Source organism: Chroicocephalus ridibundus, chromosome 10 (assembly GCF_963924245.1).
Source record: "Chroicocephalus ridibundus chromosome 10, bChrRid1.1, whole genome shotgun sequence".
Classification (NCBI taxonomy): domain Eukaryota; kingdom Metazoa; phylum Chordata; class Aves; order Charadriiformes; family Laridae; genus Chroicocephalus; species Chroicocephalus ridibundus.
This window is the reverse complement of record NC_086293.1, coordinates 2,936,186-2,954,557: the sequence shown is the minus strand read 5'-3', so window position 1 is coordinate 2,954,557 and position 18,372 is coordinate 2,936,186. Positions and strand designations below refer to the sequence as shown.

Here is an 18,372-nt window from a genome sequence, read left to right as displayed (position 1 = left end):
CTGTCCAAACAAGAAAGTGCTCAGCACGTAGGTTTTTCTATTAGTTTTCAGCTTTCTTGATGTTGTTTGCCTTTTTTTCAGTTTCAAGCAGAAACTGAAAATGTAAATGACCTGATATTAATGGTGGACCTGGAAATGCCTGCTGAATCAGCAGTTCATTTAGTTAGAAAACAAAATCGGGATTATCTTTCTGAAAACAGGAAGGGTGGAATTTCACTGGCAAGAGCTCCTAAAAGTTAAAATTCTGCATGAGGACTTTTTAAACCTGCAATTAGATTGTGCGGCTTGCTAATTGTACGCAAACAGCTTTGACTCCATAACAATTTCAAAATACATGTGGCATTTGGCTTACAGGATTTTATGGTGGGTTTTTTTTATTGTTGTTATCGTTTGTTCATTCATGCACGGTTTTGTTTGCCTTTGAAAGGGGGGGAAAAGAATGCATTTCTCAGGGAAACGTGCTCTTCTAATGCCTGAGAAGAATAGGCATTGTGTGTCTGCTCTGTTTGGATTAATGTTCATGCATCGTGCTTTGAGCAAAGCATGAATCTGAAAGCCCAGGTATGAGCCTACAGGCATGCTAACACTTGATTAAAAAAGACACTGAATTTTCAGCTTTTTTGAAGACAGTCAGTATGTTCTATCTGATGAGGAGGTGATATTGTGCAGTGTAGCTATTGTGTTTTGTGAATTAGCGACTGCTCCCCAGGTTTAGTTCACTTAGAAACCTTTCCACCAAGAAACTGAGAGATCAGACATACATTTCAGGTCAGATTGAAGGTCTTTTCCTTTGGCCAATACAATCAAATTAGTGATGTCGCACAAAGAAAATTTTACCCAACTGATTTGTGTGTATTTTGGCTTAAAATGGTACTGCAGATATCTCTGGGAGGAATGTGCTGAGTGTTCTGAATTCAGATCCTCCACAGAGCAATGCAGAGGATTTTGTTATTAAATTACGTTTAAGCAATCAAACACAACAACCGCGTGCCATTGTTCTGAAAACTAAACATTCTGTTGAGAGCGCATTGTTACGTATAGCTTCATTTAAAATCACGTACGATTACTTCTTGCGTTGTGTTTCATTCAGTAAAAATGTGGTATCACAGTATGGTTTATTAGACTAACTAAATCCACTTCAAACAAGTACCGTTCCCAGAAGACATTTTCTTGTGCAAACCTTTGAACACAATGATCCCCGAGGACTCCGAATTAATTCAGAAAGGGGAAATATGTTACTGGCATATTTTTGGTTGGCTTTGATGGGGGAGGAGAAATTATACAAGCCTATTAGGGCGCTACACCAAATATGCCAATATTTTGCATTTTCCAATAGAATGAAATTTGACAGACGAGAAACAGGCCTCTCGAAATCCACTGCGAATTGAAAAAAGGGAACTTGCAATCTGCAAAGCTAGGTCTGCTACGCTTCGGTGAGGTTTGCTTCACAGTAGAGGAAATAGGTCTGCTGTAACTCATCTTACATTTCAGATCTCAGGAGGACAATGATTCACAGAAAAACATTGATTACACTGAACCGCATTTATCAACACATCTTTTTTTTAAGAATAATTTGTAAACAGAGATCTGTAAAGAACTCCCTGAATTTTCATATTTCTTAAATAACTCTGAAGCAAATCCATATAAATGCATAAATCCATATAAATATAAACGAGTCCTTTCTAGAAAAATCCTTTAATTTCTTGATAACAAGGTCTCTCACTAGTTTTATTCAGAACCTCTTTTTTTTTTTCCCAAAAAAAGCATGATAGTTATTTGTAAAAACTGAGTTTATATTTTGCAAACAATTAAGCTTTGCTGCCAATTAGAGAGTGGCTTTTATCATGGCACTTACAGTCAGATATGCTACATCTTGAACTGTCTGCATTCTGTGGGGCTATAATATCTTATGCGCTATGGAACTGAAATCCTATTTCTCAGACGTCTCAGATGCTCTTGTTTCTGTAAGAGCTATGTTCTTACAGAACTTAATTTCTGTAAGAACTATATGAATATTGAACGAGGATGATTTAATTAAAATAGGATTTCAAAACCAGCTCATATTACCTCCAGGACTTTACTAGCATACTGTAATGTTTAAGTCACTTTAAGAAAACCTTGTACAAATGTCTTAAAAGAAAACCAGTTTGTGAAACAAAAAAAGACCCCAGCCAAATGCTCTAATTCTAAGTGAATCTGTCATTGCCTAGCAAAATTATGTTAGTTCTGCTGGCTCCACGGATGCTGTCTCTTATGCAGCTCTAAAAAGAAGAAGAGAGAAGGGAAAGAGAAAGATAATTCCAGCTGGAACATTGCATGTAGAAAACTTTTCATTGTGAAGTGTTTGGCATTTGCCAGAAATCCTATAAAACAGTTCGGCCTCTTGATATCGAGAGAGTTGCATTTGCGTTATACGTGAAAAGGCAAAATACCTATGTAACAGTAATAAGAAGCTGGCAAATTAACTGTAATCGCAACAAAATGAAAGTCCTCCCACTCCCACAGTCAGTCATTTACTGTTTCTGAGCCGCTCAGTGAAGCCTCGCTCTGTCTCAATTTTACTCGGAACTCGTTATTACAAAGCTGAAGAGTTGTTCTTAATGTTGGTATATTGCACTTTAAAACAATACTGTAAATGGCAAATGAATTCTGGTATTCTGAATTTAATGCTGAGGAGACAGAGAGACTGTGTGTGAGCAGTAGGATGTTACCTTGCTTTTACAAAATAAATGCTTTATGCCGTTAACAGCAATGCCAAACTCTCATTACAACATTCTTTTACTTAGGGTAACTTTTTCAAAAATATGCTTTGGTAAAATGAGATTTGGAAAACTTTTTTCAAGGAGATATTCTTTCTCCCTGTTGTCTCTCTCTGTGCCACTAAGGCATATCCTCAGCCACTAGTGAATACCATGGTATACATGTTAAAGAACTTGAAGCATCTTCAAAACTATTATCTATACCTAAGCTGAAAATGAAGACTGTCACAAGAAGAAGGTTTAAGAACAAGAGGGATGTCTGTGTTTGGGCAGGAATGATGATAGTCCAAGCCTTATTGGGATAATCCACATTTATAAACAGCAAACTCACTCAAGCAGGTGGTTGTCAAATGGAGAAAAAGCTCGAGGTAATTTGGTAGCATGTTTACATACACTGGATGGACCTGAACTTTTGTATATTATCTTCTGTGGTGTTTAGGATCGAGTGGTGTTTGGGCACTGTGGCGGGGTTTACCTGTAGAGACCCAGAATCTGTTAGCCAACGTCAAGTCAAGCTAGTATTTGAATTCAGAAATGTTGCTCCATTCACTTTTCTAGTTTCTGAGTGTGTTCTTTACAGTAACTTTTCAGCTGTGAACCACCGCTGCTTGGTTAAACGCTATACTCAATAATTTTGCTACAATCTGAGATCAGCAAAATTTGAAGTTTTATCGCTGAATAGTACCAAGAAATTGTTCGTATTTGACTGCTACACAAATCCTGCTGTAGCAAACCTGTTAGAACAAAGAAATGCTTCCTAATCAGACCAAGACCTGCAGATAATCACTGTGCGCTTTGAACCAAAATCCTGACGACTACAATACATCCATGTGACAGTCTCAGGAGAAAAACCTCAAACTGCTGAGTCACATCTGCCTCAGCAAAAAAAAAGTAGCACAGTGGTTCAGCCAGCCGTATCTATGCATGTTTTATCATAGTAAGATTTTGGAATGTGTATTTAAATGCAAAAGGCGCGTAACCAAAGATATTAAAATATAAAGGTATGGGTAAAGGCATGCAGATGGCAACTTGTGAGGAACGGAAAAAACTGTAATTATTGTTAGGAACATGAAAGAAGCATCCAAATCTGTAAGTAAATAAACAAACAAAACATTTTCCCCTGAGATAGTACAGAACAACAATTTATGCAAAGTCATACTGTTGACACACCAAACTAAGGAGCTATTAGCTTTCCCCAGTCACTACGGGCATTTTCTTACTGAGAGCAGCTTCCGGCAGAATTTTCAAACCAAACGAAACAGCCGTATGACAATGAATGAAAACCTAAAGAAAAACTGAATACAGCAAAGTAACAGTAAAAAGAGAAATGTGGTACTCTCTTGGCATAGTCTGAATGGATAAAAGGCAGGTCGCAAATAACACAATAAAAAGCTAAACTTCAATTAACAATCTTCTGTATCAGGGAGGTTTAAAAGAGGTGTCCAATTCGCTTTTAGTCATCTCTCACCTTAATCATTGCAACTCTGTCTTTTGGCCTTCTGTAACCCAATTTTGTTGTATCGTAAGAATATCCTGCTACAACTCATTTGCTTTTGTCTTTCACTTCCCTCATCAGTTCCCTTTGTGGTTTTCTCTGTGAGCTTTCCGACAGCGATTCTGTCTTACTTAGCCTCTCCAAAGGCCTCCACCACAGTGTCACATCTAGTTTACTCCCATTCTGTCTCTTCCTATTATCTATCGAAATTTTTCTCAAAGTGTACTGTTGATCATTTCCTTTGTATTTTTTTCCACAAGCCACATCTACCTGGAGCTCCTTACTGCACAAAATACACATTTTGCTACAGTAACCCAATGAGTCTGGAGCATGTATATTTAAGAGCACCTTAACAACTTGAAACGTACCATAATATCTGTATGGTAAAGCTTTTTCCTCTTATTTCTTTTTTTCTGATTAGATATGTTTCTTGGAACAGAAACAGCATTTTCCTCTGTAAGAAATTTTTACTGAGAAAGTACAGCAAACTGTCAACACCCAAAAAATAATGTCCATACCCTGAAGTTCTCATTCATGAAAAATCTCTCTTGCCTTCAATGGGAATTTTCCTTCCTCTTGAATCGGCTTATTTAAAAATAACATCTTACGATCTCCTAGGCTTTTGTCATAGTCATCTCTTCTGACTCCAGTTCCACTGGGTCATTATAAAGCCATTAGACTGGGTTTTTCAAAGGAGCTTAAGGATTTTAGGCGCTTAAGTCTCGCTGAACGTGGATTGACCTCGGGCACCCAAATCTGGGGAGCTCCTTGGTAAGTTCCAGTCTCAGTACTGATCTCCTGGGTTTGCTGCCGGGACTCCAAAGTTGGGCTGAGGAGCACAATGCTTGAATTGGGTTTCGCTTCTGAAAAACTCACACCCCACAAATTCCCACCATAAAAGAAGCAGGGGGCAAATGGAGATTAATCTCAGAGGAAATCAAGGCCACAGTCTTTCTGCTTTTTGATTTTTTTATATCACTGTACACTGAGTCATACCCAGCTAGTTCAGAGTTCATCTGCAACACAGAAGTAAAATTTAAAGCTATCGCAACCCAAAGCCAAAATCATTAACAACTCTGAAGTTCTGAAATTTGAGAAGTTTCTGAAAGATATACAGAAAGCAGCTAAATTTTGCAGCACATGAAATGTATTTAGGTAATCTAGAAATAAATATCTACAATTTATCAAAAATTCTCTAAGTATCTTTAAAAAATGACTTGATAAGAAAGCCAAAGGAAATTATAAGAAGGCGTTGCTTGTTTGGAGACGATTTTCTACTTGCAGATATTTACTTACAAACTTTCTGAACCATATTTTATGGTATTGTCTGTTGACTGGTATAAATAAGTGACCTCTACAAGATAAGAACGGTTTATTAGCATGAAATACCAAATGGAAAGAGTGGCCAAATGGGTCCCTGAGTCCCACCACCTACAACTGAAAGTAGTCACTTCATAAAACCACCATCAAACAAATATCAAGCTCCATATTCAATCTTGCCGTTACTCCCGTTTCTGAAAACCTATCCCAAACCCCACCTCTTTGAGAGTTAACTACTCTGTCCTAATCAGTGACCTACGTGTATTCATGGCTTGTGTATACTCATGTGTTTTCATGCCAACTGCCTTTTAGTTTGCACTGCAACTTTTTCTCCGTGAAGTAAAACCTCAATGTATTTATAAAGAGCTTTGTTTTCTCTCAGCCTTTTTTCTAGTACACGACACAAGCCAAGCTGAGCTAGTAGAACTGGATGCACGGAAAGGTTACTAAGATCATAGGAAATAACAGCCTATTTTTACATTTTTAATATAGATCAACCTCTTGTCCTTTCTGAAAATGAAATATTGCCTTAGGGAAGTAATTTAAGGCTAGCTATAGGCACTGCTTTTTATTGATCAACCTATGAAATTCATTTCATAGCTACACAGCAAATGTTATTTAAATTATTGACTGTATTTTTCATGGACTATTCTGATAATCAGGACGCATTACCCAGTATAAAGTAGTTTAGCAGTAACAAATTATTGGTGGTCATTATCTTATGTGAGTATTTAATAATGTTAAGTGACTTTATTAACTTTCATGGCTGTAGAATTAAATAATTTATTACCTCAAGTTAGAAAGCAGATGTTACAAATTACGTTAAATAATAATTGCAACCACTTAAGAAGGTATTTGGGGACAGAGAGAAACAACAGAACAGCTATTATTATGAAAGATAGTGATGGTCAAAAAAGAAAGCTTTTGCTTCTTGACGAAGAATAAGATATGCCAAAGATAAGCCTGGACTCTGGCAGCTGTGGCAGTGCACGCAGCTGGCTTTGGTCGTAAACATCCATCGCAGCTTCCTCCGTATGGAGGAGAGCTCTGTTGGCAGGAGCCCAGAAAAGGCATTTTCTGCACAAGCCACATCTAGCAGTCCTCCACTGCCACAAGCTGATGAGCTGGTGCTAAAAGCTGTCATGAGACTTCTTCATAGCAACCGGAACTTGGCTGTGGAGAAGAACTGAACCTGTGATTTTTCAGTCTCCCAGGTCAGTATGACTGCAGAAGCTGAATTCATGCCTTTATTTTGGTAGGGTAGCGTCCACCTCAGCAGCAAACATTTTTAATGGTAGCAACTACATGCAAGTCCATCTGAGTATATGTTGATTTTCCAAAAGTGAGTTACCTGATACAGACTGTGTATCCCCCAACTATATCTCACTCTTCCTTTCCGTAAACACTGCCAGTTTACTGTGGAAAATGCATTGTATAAACCTGTCTCTGGATCTGCACCATGCAAATGCTTGAGCTGTTTCTAAGACCAGTTCTAAAACTTCTTCGAGGAAATTCTAGTAAAATTTTACAAATAAATACACTGAAAAATTGTCAAAGAGTTCTCAGTAAGTGCCATATGTAAATGCTTAACATACTGAGAAATCTTTAAGAAAATAATACTTGAGATAAATGTTTCCGTATTCTTCATAAATTTACAACTCCCGATCTTTCTTCCTAGATCGCCCAGGTTTGTTAAATGTGAAGCCCATTGAAGATATACAAGACAATCTGCTGCAAGCTTTGGAGCTCCAGCTAAAGCTGAATCATCCGGAATCATCACAGCTGTTTGCAAAGTTGCTTCAGAAAATGACGGACCTCAGACAGATTGTAACGGAACACGTGCAGCTGTTGCAAATAATAAAGAAAACGGAGACAGATATGAGTCTTCATCCACTCCTACAAGAAATCTATAAAGACTTATATTAATGACCATAGTAGTTCTAATCCGCTGACATAATGTATGTTCTTCAGATTGCACTATTTCTTTGAGGGAAAACTTTGCATACCTAAGAAATTACTGTGAAACAGCATTTAAAAAGAGAGAGCTTAGTATAGTAGATCTATTTTATGCATATTGTTTATAAAGACACATTTACAATTTACTTTTAATATTAAAAATATCTATATCATGAAATTGTTGGCAGTATTTTCAGAATGAATTTTTTAAACTATCTCATTTCTTAAAATTGCTTGTCCAGTATGATTGATGCTTCACTGAAGTTGGTTAAGCATGCAGTTAAATTTGCAACTTAAAAATAAAAAACTTTCTCCTTAAACATTTCTAGGGAAACGTTTTAAGTATCATGTTTGATTTTGTGCTCCCAAGGCAGCAGCAAAATAACAATAAAATTGAATCACAGATCAGTGTAACTTCCTATGAGAGCTTAAAAGCCAGAAGTTAGAAATGTCAGGCCTGACAATATGTGTGCCTACCGTGACATAATTTTACAGCCATAGAGCTCTGTAAAGAGATCTTAGTGTAAGAATTAGGCCCATCATTGGTGGGCAAACCCCCAAACTAGATGCCATTTCAAGAATTAATTAATTAAGGAATATGCACTGCTCGTCACTCTCGGGAAGCAGAATGTTTTGGAGGCAGGTGGAGCAGCCGCCGGCGTGGTGGCTCCACGGAGCTGCCCCCCCGGCTCCAAGGCACGTGAAGAGCAGCCAGGGCTGATGCAGCTTCCCGTCTGTCGGTGGAATAGGTTTGTACAAACCACCTGGCCTGAGACCCTCCCAAATTATTTGATGAGCTGCGGTTGAACAATATATTCAGTCAAAAATGTTACGGAAAACTGGAATAGTGTGACTCCCCCTAAACAAAAGCAAGGTTTGGATTCATTCTTTTAAACATAAACCCGTAATGGAAGCCCTACGATGTTAGTTTGGCTTGAGCTATCATTGTTTGTCGCTGGCAACAAGAATGCTTTGAGATATTCACTGCTGTTAAGATTGTTAATTTTCTTATCTATGTTACCCTATAATGTCACCTAAGATTTCCACTGGGAGCAAAGCATAGGAGAGTGAATAAATTTAACAGAAGGTAAATTTACTTACACTATCTCCTTTTGGCATTCTCAGTACTGATGTGGGATTCCCTCAGGTTCACATTTTGCCTGCCCACATTTGCCGTTTGTGAATGTGGCCCCTGACAAAGCCAAGCGGGTGTGATCCACACCAGAAGAGGGGACACTGGAAAAAAAAAGCCACTAATTGTGATGTATGTATTGAAGAAAGGAGTGGTCCTCAATTGAATACCCTTAGTTTCCTCACCATGTACACGTTTTATTTATGTAGCAAAAAGCGTGCCTTAAACTTAGTGAGACAAGTTCAGTGCTGATATATAAGTGGGCCAAGAGTAATGTAAGTATATATGTGATTTTCAGGGAGTAAAAATTGGCCTTACCCCCAGTACAGACCTTGAAAATCTAAGTTGGTGCAAATTATGCAATAAAGAGGCTGACAGAGGCAAATACTAAAATAAATCCTTAAGCTCATGCCTTCTACGCCTGAAAATGTTTCCTACTATTAATTTCAGATAAGCGCTGGGCCTACGGTCAGTAGTAAGCATTATGCCCTCCAGGAAGTCTGGAGAATCGTGTCATTCAGCCTCGAGGTTTAAAACCCACAGGTTAAATTGCACCGAGACGAAGTCAGTACGAGGCTGAAGTGAACGGCTTTGATCTTCGCTAAGTTTGCAATGCGATCATTTCAGGTAACTTAGAAATGATTGCCCTAAAGCAAATGGAATATTGCATGTTAATGCTCAAGGCTGCATGTTTCCTGCACATTTCAAGATGGGCACGTTGTGCTAGCTGAGCATCGGATTCCGACAGGAATTACATGCACACATAATTTGTTCGCGTTACAATTCAGAAGAAAATATTCTGTCCTTGTTTTAAGTTGTTTTCCACTGGACACTGGCCATTTGAAATGTTGCCATCTATCACTTAGTGGGAGAACCTCTATTTAATTGCAGAGTTCATCCCCTCCTGTAGGAGGATACATCAAAGATGAGCTGGCACTGAGAGGGACCACAGCTCCAACACCGAATTCCTATAATAGCAACACACAGCAAAAACTATCAGTCTGAGCCTGCATTTCTTATACGATCCAATTTTACATTGGCTTCACTACAAATGAGGGCTCAGAATTAGTTTTAAATGAAGAAGAATTCTAGGGCATGTTCTTATGTAAGGACTATTAAAAACTATTTGAGAAGAACAGTGGAAGAGATGCACTGACAATGAAATTAAGCTCATGACTTTGTTACAGGAAAAACTTCTGTGTACCCAAGAAGCACATGAACTCCAAGGGCCTAATTCTACTTTATTGCAAGCGGTAATATTTTCAAAAGTAGCAGTTTAGCAGTGAGAGCGTTTAAGCCATTCAGTCCAACGTGGACGTATGCAATCCGTGTATTTTGAGGGTGGTAGCGTGACCGAAGTCATAATGGTCCAAGGAGAAAAGAGAAGACAGTTTTGCAGGAACAGGTGTTACCCTTTATTAGGATGAAGGGACTGAATGCCCAAAAGCCTCTCCTTTTCTTCAACTGTATAAGCTGCTCTAATAAAATATATTGTTCTCCCTACGTCCTGTCTTCTCTTACATTTTGACAGTTATTCATCACATTTTCCTCAAGCCATGGAAAATGTTAATTTTTATGTGAATTACTAATCACAGAAATGTTCTGATTCTAAATGGTTACATCATGGTTAGGAAGTTTTGCCTAAAATACTTTTCTGCAAGAATAGGTCTTAAGGGAAAAATGTTCATTTAATGGACAATTGCTCTGTACTAATTTAGAACAAATGACTGTTATGAGGATATGAAAACATTTTCTCAAAAAATAGCATTTTCTCTTGTGAATTATATTCAGAGTTTTGATCTAATTGTAAATACTTTCTGTTTCTATGGGACTTTATTTATTAAAAACAAAAAACTTGCTAATGGGAGTTTATAAGTAGGTTGTAATATTTTCAGACTCTCTGGAGTTTTGGTTAGAACGGGCCATGCCATAAATGAGCAATTTGTTTTTTGATCTTCAGTGCTACTAAAAACATTTGACAGCTCAAAAATAGAGACAGCCAGCTGGTATATGCCTTCCTTTGAAGAACTTCATTTTGCTGGAGTTTTACTGTCCTTCCTCCGTCATCTGTTCACTACAGCGTAACATCTCCAGCCACGACGTGCTGAGTGGGACGCTGGTACATTCCCATAGGTTCTTAAACTTCCGGGCTGTTTTTCTGTCTTGTATTTTACAGTGATCTGCTTCTTAAGCACTGGGGGTAAATCATGTCCAGAGAACGTAATTTGGTGTACCCGCGCATGTCCAGCAACCATCTGCCTCTTTCCCTCACCCTGTCAAGCACCAACTAGTCATCAAAATGTTTCTTGTAGAAGCTCTATTTAACAGGAAAACGGCCACCTTCAGACAAAGTTCACTGGTGACCATTTCTATAGAAAATATTGCCGTGAGTGGCCTAGAATGAAAATTTAGATGAGAGAAAACCATTTCCAGCATCACCATTATTACAGCAAAGGCAGCTGAGGCCATTTTAATCCCGGTTTCCATAGCAGCAATGAAAAACTGTTTATCCTCCTAATGCAGGTAACTAACTGCCTCTCAGCGCTACATGAAAGGAAGCAGCTGAGTTGTGTGTTCCCACATAATCTTTTCCTAACACAGGCAGCCCTTCAGTAGTCTACAATACTGAAGCCTAGAAAATGGACTTCCTGATAATTGTTGTCACCACTTGTGTTACAAAGCCTTAGAAGTGCCACAGACCTACCCTGCCCTCCCCTCTCACCTTAGCATACACGCTCTGGCCTTCAATTCATCACTGGTGCAGCTAAGCCCTGGGGGATCAGGATTTAATATTTGATTTACAATTGTAAACTCTGTCTTGAATTTGAATGCATTTTAATGGGACTTTGTCTTTTAAATACGAGGTAATTTCTCTCCCTTAAGCAGACGTAACATCAAACTTTGTAAACATAAGCAATACAAAGCTGCAGCTAGAGACTTCTAGAAGGAGGAAAACAAAAATGAGTGGGAGAAAAGCCCCAGCAAACAAGCACGGCTCAACCTGACACCCGTCAAATGCTTTGGGTTTTCATTCAAGCATCGGAAAACACTTGTGTGCCTCATCTGAAATCGCATTCCAACTACGGTGGTTAAAAATCACCTGCATAGGTGTGTCTCCAACTACACGAATACAACAACATACTTTTACACTTATCAGCACTAACTAGCCCTGAAAACATTGATAACTGTAGGAAAAGCAACTTCTGAATTTCTGATTTTTCATTTTGATATGCAGGGTATAGATACAAAATTAGAGTGGCGAAGCAGCACTCCGTAAATATTGCTCACTGGCTTTAAGAAAACAATCAGTAGCCAACGATTGACCCAACAACAAAAGGAAGTAAGAAGATTCCAAGACTTCAGATGCAATATAATATATATGTGTGTATATATATATATAGAGAGAGAGAGCAAGGACACACATAACACTCATTTCTAGTATAGCTCCTAACCAGAAACCATTACTAGTAATCTGTAGGTGGAAGAACTCTAGACAGTAAAAAATAACTGCTACTTGTTACCTTTTTGCATACATATTCTGAGAGTTGCCTCAAAATATATACCGCTCATTTTCCAGTATAAAAAGAATATTTAGATATAAGTATCTTTGCTTCCGATCAACCTGCATTGCCATCTGGCCCTCTATTTCATCAGTCTTTTTTCGCCACACCCCTACTTTCAAGCCATACAAATTCAGCTGGATTTCTCCGCAGTACGTGAGCTGTTGGCTGATCTATATATCCTGTATCCTCAAGTTCCAGTGCTGGGTCGGAGACGGGTATGAGCAACAGCAACTCGGGATACGGAGCTAGTGCGGTTTCACTGTGTCTGCTCCTTCATCAGACCTGGCAAACGCAGACTCCGTTTCAAGGCCTACGCAGAGTATCCCTGTTTGTGTACCCGGGTCTCTGGACCTTGGTGTTCTGTATAAAAGCTGCACACTTGCAAAGATACCAGCTCTTCCTCCCAACAGGTACAGTACATAATCTTGGAAATGTGTCCTAATCATACTTATTTGTATGCAGGGCACCTAAAGTTCCTGAACGAGATTAGAGTCCTGCTACACTTGGCCTTGTAGACAGCAGCACTGTTCCGAGTGACTTACACACAAAGACAAGGCAGAGAAAGGGAAGGAGCAGCCAGCGAATATCATGCTGTCCTACTGAGGATCCACAGACAAGAACCAGCACTCAGCCTGGGCCCCAGCCCGACGCCTTAGCCCGCCTCTCACAGGTTTTTACATTTATACTTTGCGACAGCCAATTGCCTTATGAGACTTCATGTTCGCAAGAAGTTTTAGTGTAACAAAGCCAGTAAACAGCGTCTATACAAACAGGATCCCAAAATAGCAATGGTTGCTTCAATTCACAGTCTTTTTCGTAACACAGGTCTTTATTGTTTGATGTATCAAACCCTGTGCTAAATTATTGCAAGCACATAATCTCTAGACTGTAGCTTATCTAGATCATACAGCGGGAATTCTCTAGGCAAGTCTTACCCTGGACAAGCCTTACTCAAGGCAGTAACTCTTAGATCTTCAGGGTTAATTTCTTCGAGACGCCTTTTAAATGTGAAATTGATTTACTTCAATGGATTTTTGCGAACAGCTAGAATCAGTTCCTAACTCTCAAGTGGGACAAGTTTCTAATTACCAATTTGCTAACTGAATGTAACTTCCAGCTCTGCTTTAGAAAGGGGCCTGCATGGTAAAGCAGAAAAATAGCCTCAGCTGCAAATGAAAATAGCCCTTCTATTGAGACACATATTGTTTAAGGACTTTCTTTTTCATTATTAAGCTTCCTTATTGTGCTGGAAATGGGCAGCATTTTCATAACAGCATTGGCCAAGAGGAATATCCATTGCTCATTATATTATATGCTGTTACCCAACAAGGTTTTTTTAGTTCAGTGGAAACAACAAGGGAAAACTGTACTCTCTAGAGGCAGGGGAGGGAAGGAGAAATACGCAGCACCATTGGTTCTCACACTGGGAAGAGCTGGCAGTGCCGGAGAAGATCTTGTCCTGCTTGCTGCAATGATGATTAAAGCATTCTGTTGTGTCAGCATATCCTCAGTTTGTTAGTGCTAACTCTCAGCTGGCCATATCCTGCCAGATTTGCAAGCAAAGCCTGCCAAGCCATCTCAACAAAAATGTAGCTTTAAATATTATAAATGATGCTGCATTTTGCTGTGGAGATGTTTCCTGAAAAGGCTGTTCCAAAACATCCTTTATTGTTGGGGGAGGGGAGCAAAAGGGGCCTGGGAGAGGGAGGAGGGAGGAAAAAGAGCTACTTTTAATAGACTTTTTTTTTTTCTTTTGAGGCCAGAGATTCATTTCACATCATTCTGCAAGACCAAATGGATATTTTTTTTCCCAGTGACTATAAAACATTACAGTAATAATTTTGTATGTAAGTTTTGGCAACTAGGCTTGGGGTGGGAGGAAGGACAGAGGGCATCTTATTTTATAAAGGATTGCAGTGAGGGATTTTGCAATTGATCAGTCAGTAAAACCTTTTTGGTGGACATCTGCTTGCTGGCAAAGGAGTTCTCTCTTCTTCCTGTTGTATTAAATAAAAAATCACAGCTGAGCAAAGGAGGTGGCTCTCATAGCAAGGACAAGGTTTGGGTTCTAGACCAAAGAAAAAGATTTGGGTCTGTATTTGATAACAGGATGGTATCACGAGCTGTTCAATGACATCTCGACAAATCAGCTGTTCTTGTGAAACCTTTTATGTATATATCCCAGAACCAAAGCCATGGGGGCTAATCTACATGTCAAGTTCCAAACATTTGTGCAGACACACACAGAAATTTAAAGCAGTTAAAATTTGAAATTCCAATTTTGGCCCATTTGTATGAGGACATCCTTTCAGAAAGAACATTGGCTCACAAAATTCCTTCACAGTTTAGCCTCAAAACAGAATAAATCGAAAGGAAAGGAATGATTAGAGTCACACAATCAGAAGTGGATTCTGATGCGCCCAATCCAACACTCCACCCCAATGTGCAAAGAACAGTTTTGTTACAGTCTGTCTGAATCCAGGTTATACTTGCTATCTCTTAGCTGAACTTTAATCAAAAGATCTAGTAGCTATTTAGCTGAACGCTTCTACACATCTTTTATACTTCCTTTTTCTTTAGTTTTCACATTTTTCCACATTTTACAAGAGCGGGTTTTTTGCCAGATCAATTCTAGACTGCTAGGCAATCAAACAACGTGGTAGCTGTGCCCTTACGTGCGCGATACGATGTTATGAACGCTCTTCTGCATCCAGACCCTGCATACACAGTTTGAAGTACAAACATTAGGTATTTGTAGTCTCTGCATTTCTACAATAAAAGGTAAACAAGGGTAATAAAGCCAGCTTCAACGAAAAATGGATTTTCAAGGAGCTTTGCCTTTCCAAGACCAATTTATGGAATAAAATTCCCTGAATCTTATTATTAAGCTCGTACTTACAGTCCAGTGGCAAAAGATACTGCAAATGACTATCAGAAACGGGGGTGTGTGTGTGTGTGTGTGTGTGGAGTGTGGTCGTTCATTATTAAAAATAAAGCATATTAAATGCTTAGTGAATTAGAATCTTTTTTATTTTTCAGCTGTTATTGAGAAAAAATAAAATGTACAAAGACAATGGAAAACAAAGTCACTGGGATTTCTTTACCTTCCTTTCTGGGTGAACTCTACAAGACGTGAGCATCGCATTTACCACTGTGATGCAAAGGTCCAAAGTCTGCTTGCGAGTGTAATCCAGATCTGGTATAATGTCGTAAAGGCAATGGCATTACACCAAAATGAAATCATAGTGGATGAAATCATACTAAAAAATGGATTTTGAAAACACGAGAGAGTTGCGAAGGTGATATGTAGGAGTTATTTAGACAGTCCAAGTTCTGAAAAGGGTACTTTTGGCACCCAGCAATAAAAATCCTGTGCTCATAAAGTGGGTATTTTCTGATGTAAGCTATTTTTGGATCCCCATAAGCATAGCCTTTAATTTGTTCTTTGTAGAAGATTGTGAGGTCCTTACCTGCAAGGTACAATCTAAAGTACTACTTTCTGCTGCCATAATAAATCGTCATTACTGGAGATTATACAACTTAATACATATATTATGAGGAGGAAACAATGGGCTGTAAAGTATCCGCTTATGATGTTTATAGGTAATCTTTCATACATGTTCACTCTTCACTGCACTTCCGTTTGTACATAGTAAAGCTATATACATTATTTAATACCAAGCCTGAAATGTAATTAACCAAGTTACATAGAGTTTGACTGAAATCCTTATGAATCCAAGGAAAAATCTCCAGATCTGGGATCAAGCCTAGAATGTAGTAGCTGATTATGTTTAGAGAAAAATCACATTTATATTATATACGACATGACCTGTGTGCTCATGGTTTCGATTCTGGCAGCTCTCAGTCAGGCAAGATTTTGAGTTTAGTGGAACGGACACGGGCTGTTCTATGCCAGTTGGCTTCAATGCCTCAGGGTTGGGCACATTCAGTTGTATGTGTACGCTGGTACAATGACATCTTCAGTCTCGTTTGGATGTTTCCTTATCTCACATCCCATTTTGCATCTATTTTCTATCCAGATCAACTCTCCTGAGTATTGGAAAGGGTCTGCTAGAAAAGGAGACGAGACAAAACAAAAGAACGGCAGGTATAACACTTTTTAAAATATTTCTGTCTCTACTCAGTTCTACTATGTTTCTCTCCACAAAAGTGCTTCTGTCAGTGCACAGCCCCAGTGAAATTGCCTTCAAACCAGGACTACTTGTAGAATTGGCCTCCAGAGAAAGAAATGTAATAACGCGTTTCAGGCCCTTGACCATTACCACTCACTCTTCAGTCACGTATAAAGAAATACTTACTGCGCAAGCAGGACAGGGTTAGGTTTGGAGAGCAAATCTCAACTTGAGCTGTGGCAGAAGCATTCTTTAATATCCCTGTTGCTTTTTGGTATTGTGTGCAATGCCTCCCAAACTGCACCACAGCCCACTGCAGACAGACAGATTTTTCACAAATGGTACTCCCCGCTACACTGTTAGTGAGGAGTTTGGGTACTCTCTGGGTACTGTTAGTACCCAAAGTCAGCAGGATTTGATCCTAAATGGAATACTGCAGATACCTGTACCAAATATGCGGAAAAGATGTTTGCAAAGAACAGTAAATGCAAAGTATTTTTAAAAGAAATTAGACATTAAAAATAGTGAAAATGGATTGTCAGTGCCATTACTCCTCTCTTAGAAGCGATACATCCACACTCAATAATAAGCACAATGCGAACCTCTTGCCAGCACTCTGCCATCTCTGGGCTAGGCTGAAGCCTGACTGATTTTCAGTGACGGAGAAATTTCCTTTTGTACCAGAAAGAATGTACCAACTTCCACTTGCAGGAACATTAATATTCAGTTGTTGGCATTATTGAAACACGAGGGAGAGAGGAGACTTTGTCGTACAAAGGAGTGTGACTGGTTTAGCTAGTCCGTATCTCCATAAAGAAGTAGCTGCACAAGGAGCTGACTCTCAGTGCAAACTAGAGGACAGCTTGTGGCTGCTGCTGCACCCCAGATTCTTCCCATTGTCCCCAGTTCCTGTTCCCTGCATCCGGCCTGTGCCCTTGCTGGGTGTGAGTGCCTGTCTTGCTCAGAGTTATGGTAGTTTGGTTAGCAGCCAAGGGGCTGAGGATACAAATTATAATAGCATTTCCTTCCCCAGAAACCATTGTGCCAGGGGATGGGAGCTATGCAGACCCAGCTGTTCCTGCCTTCTGCAGCTATCCTGAGGTCAATGGCAACCTTAAGGCACCTCGGGAAGGAGCATCTTGCCAGTTCCATAAGGCAGCAAACCTTCCCCCCAACAGCTCTGATTGTGAGAGAACTGAGAACTTACAGGCAGTTTTCCTGCTGAGCGTGAATGCATAATCATGATTTTTAAAAATTATTGCAGTGGGGCTGAAAACAGGAGTGCCCCTCTGCAAAAGCAAATACAAATGTAATGCACAAAATGAGCTTCGAGTCTCAACTGGGACAAAAAAGAGACAGTTTAAAACTTCCATGACTATATCAAGAAAAGCCCTTGTGAAAAGCCAGGTTCAGACTCTTCTTTTTCTTGAGCTACGGTACTGGAATCCAGTGTTCCTCAGCTCTGGCAGGTATCTTAGCCACTGCAGTCAGTTTCTCTTCCAGTTTTTTTCTGATGGACCTCTTCTATTTTGCATGAATAAACACGCACGGAAAGTTACAGTACTCACCTGGAGGGCAGTGTCCCTCACATTACAGGTGAGCGATTTAACTCACTAGCCTTTCCTTGTCCCGTCTTTGTTATTTCTTGGATCTACATTTAGTCAAATGAATACAAGGTCTGGTATTCAGAAGTGCTGAGCAACAAGCAACTGGACTCTGAATACTTAAATAGAAATTTAAGAGCCTAACTTTAGGCACTGGTTTTGAAATTCTTGTGCAATTCACATTGTGAGATAGTGTAGGGACAGTAGTGTGTCTAGGAGACACTTACAACAAACATTCTCCTTTACATTATAAATCAGCCTTAAATAAGTAGTAGATGGAGCTATTACCCAATCTGTTGTGGTGTTTGGGTTTTTTGTTGTTGTTGTTGTTGTTTTTTAAAAAAAGACATTCCAAAGTACCCTACAGATTTTTGGAAAAATGGCTTGCACACATTTTTTTTTCTTTTCAG

The 18,372-nt window shown here is 39.2% G+C and overlaps 1 protein-coding gene across 4 annotated transcripts in view; it reads left to right on the top strand.

The window, feature by feature from the left end:
- The window catches only part of PPARG (peroxisome proliferator activated receptor gamma), a 58,005-nt gene extending 47,481 nt beyond the window's left edge, over window positions 1-10,524 (top strand). For all 4 annotated transcript variants that reach the window (XM_063347886.1, XM_063347888.1, XM_063347887.1 and 1 more), the window contains one exon: window positions 7,253-10,524. In XM_063347886.1, the coding sequence (XP_063203956.1) occupies window positions 7,253-7,500 (248 nt within the window). In that variant the 3' untranslated portion in view covers window positions 7,501-10,524. The remainder of the gene's footprint in view (window positions 1-7,252) is intronic.
- Window positions 10,525-18,372: the final 7,848 nt, after the last annotated feature.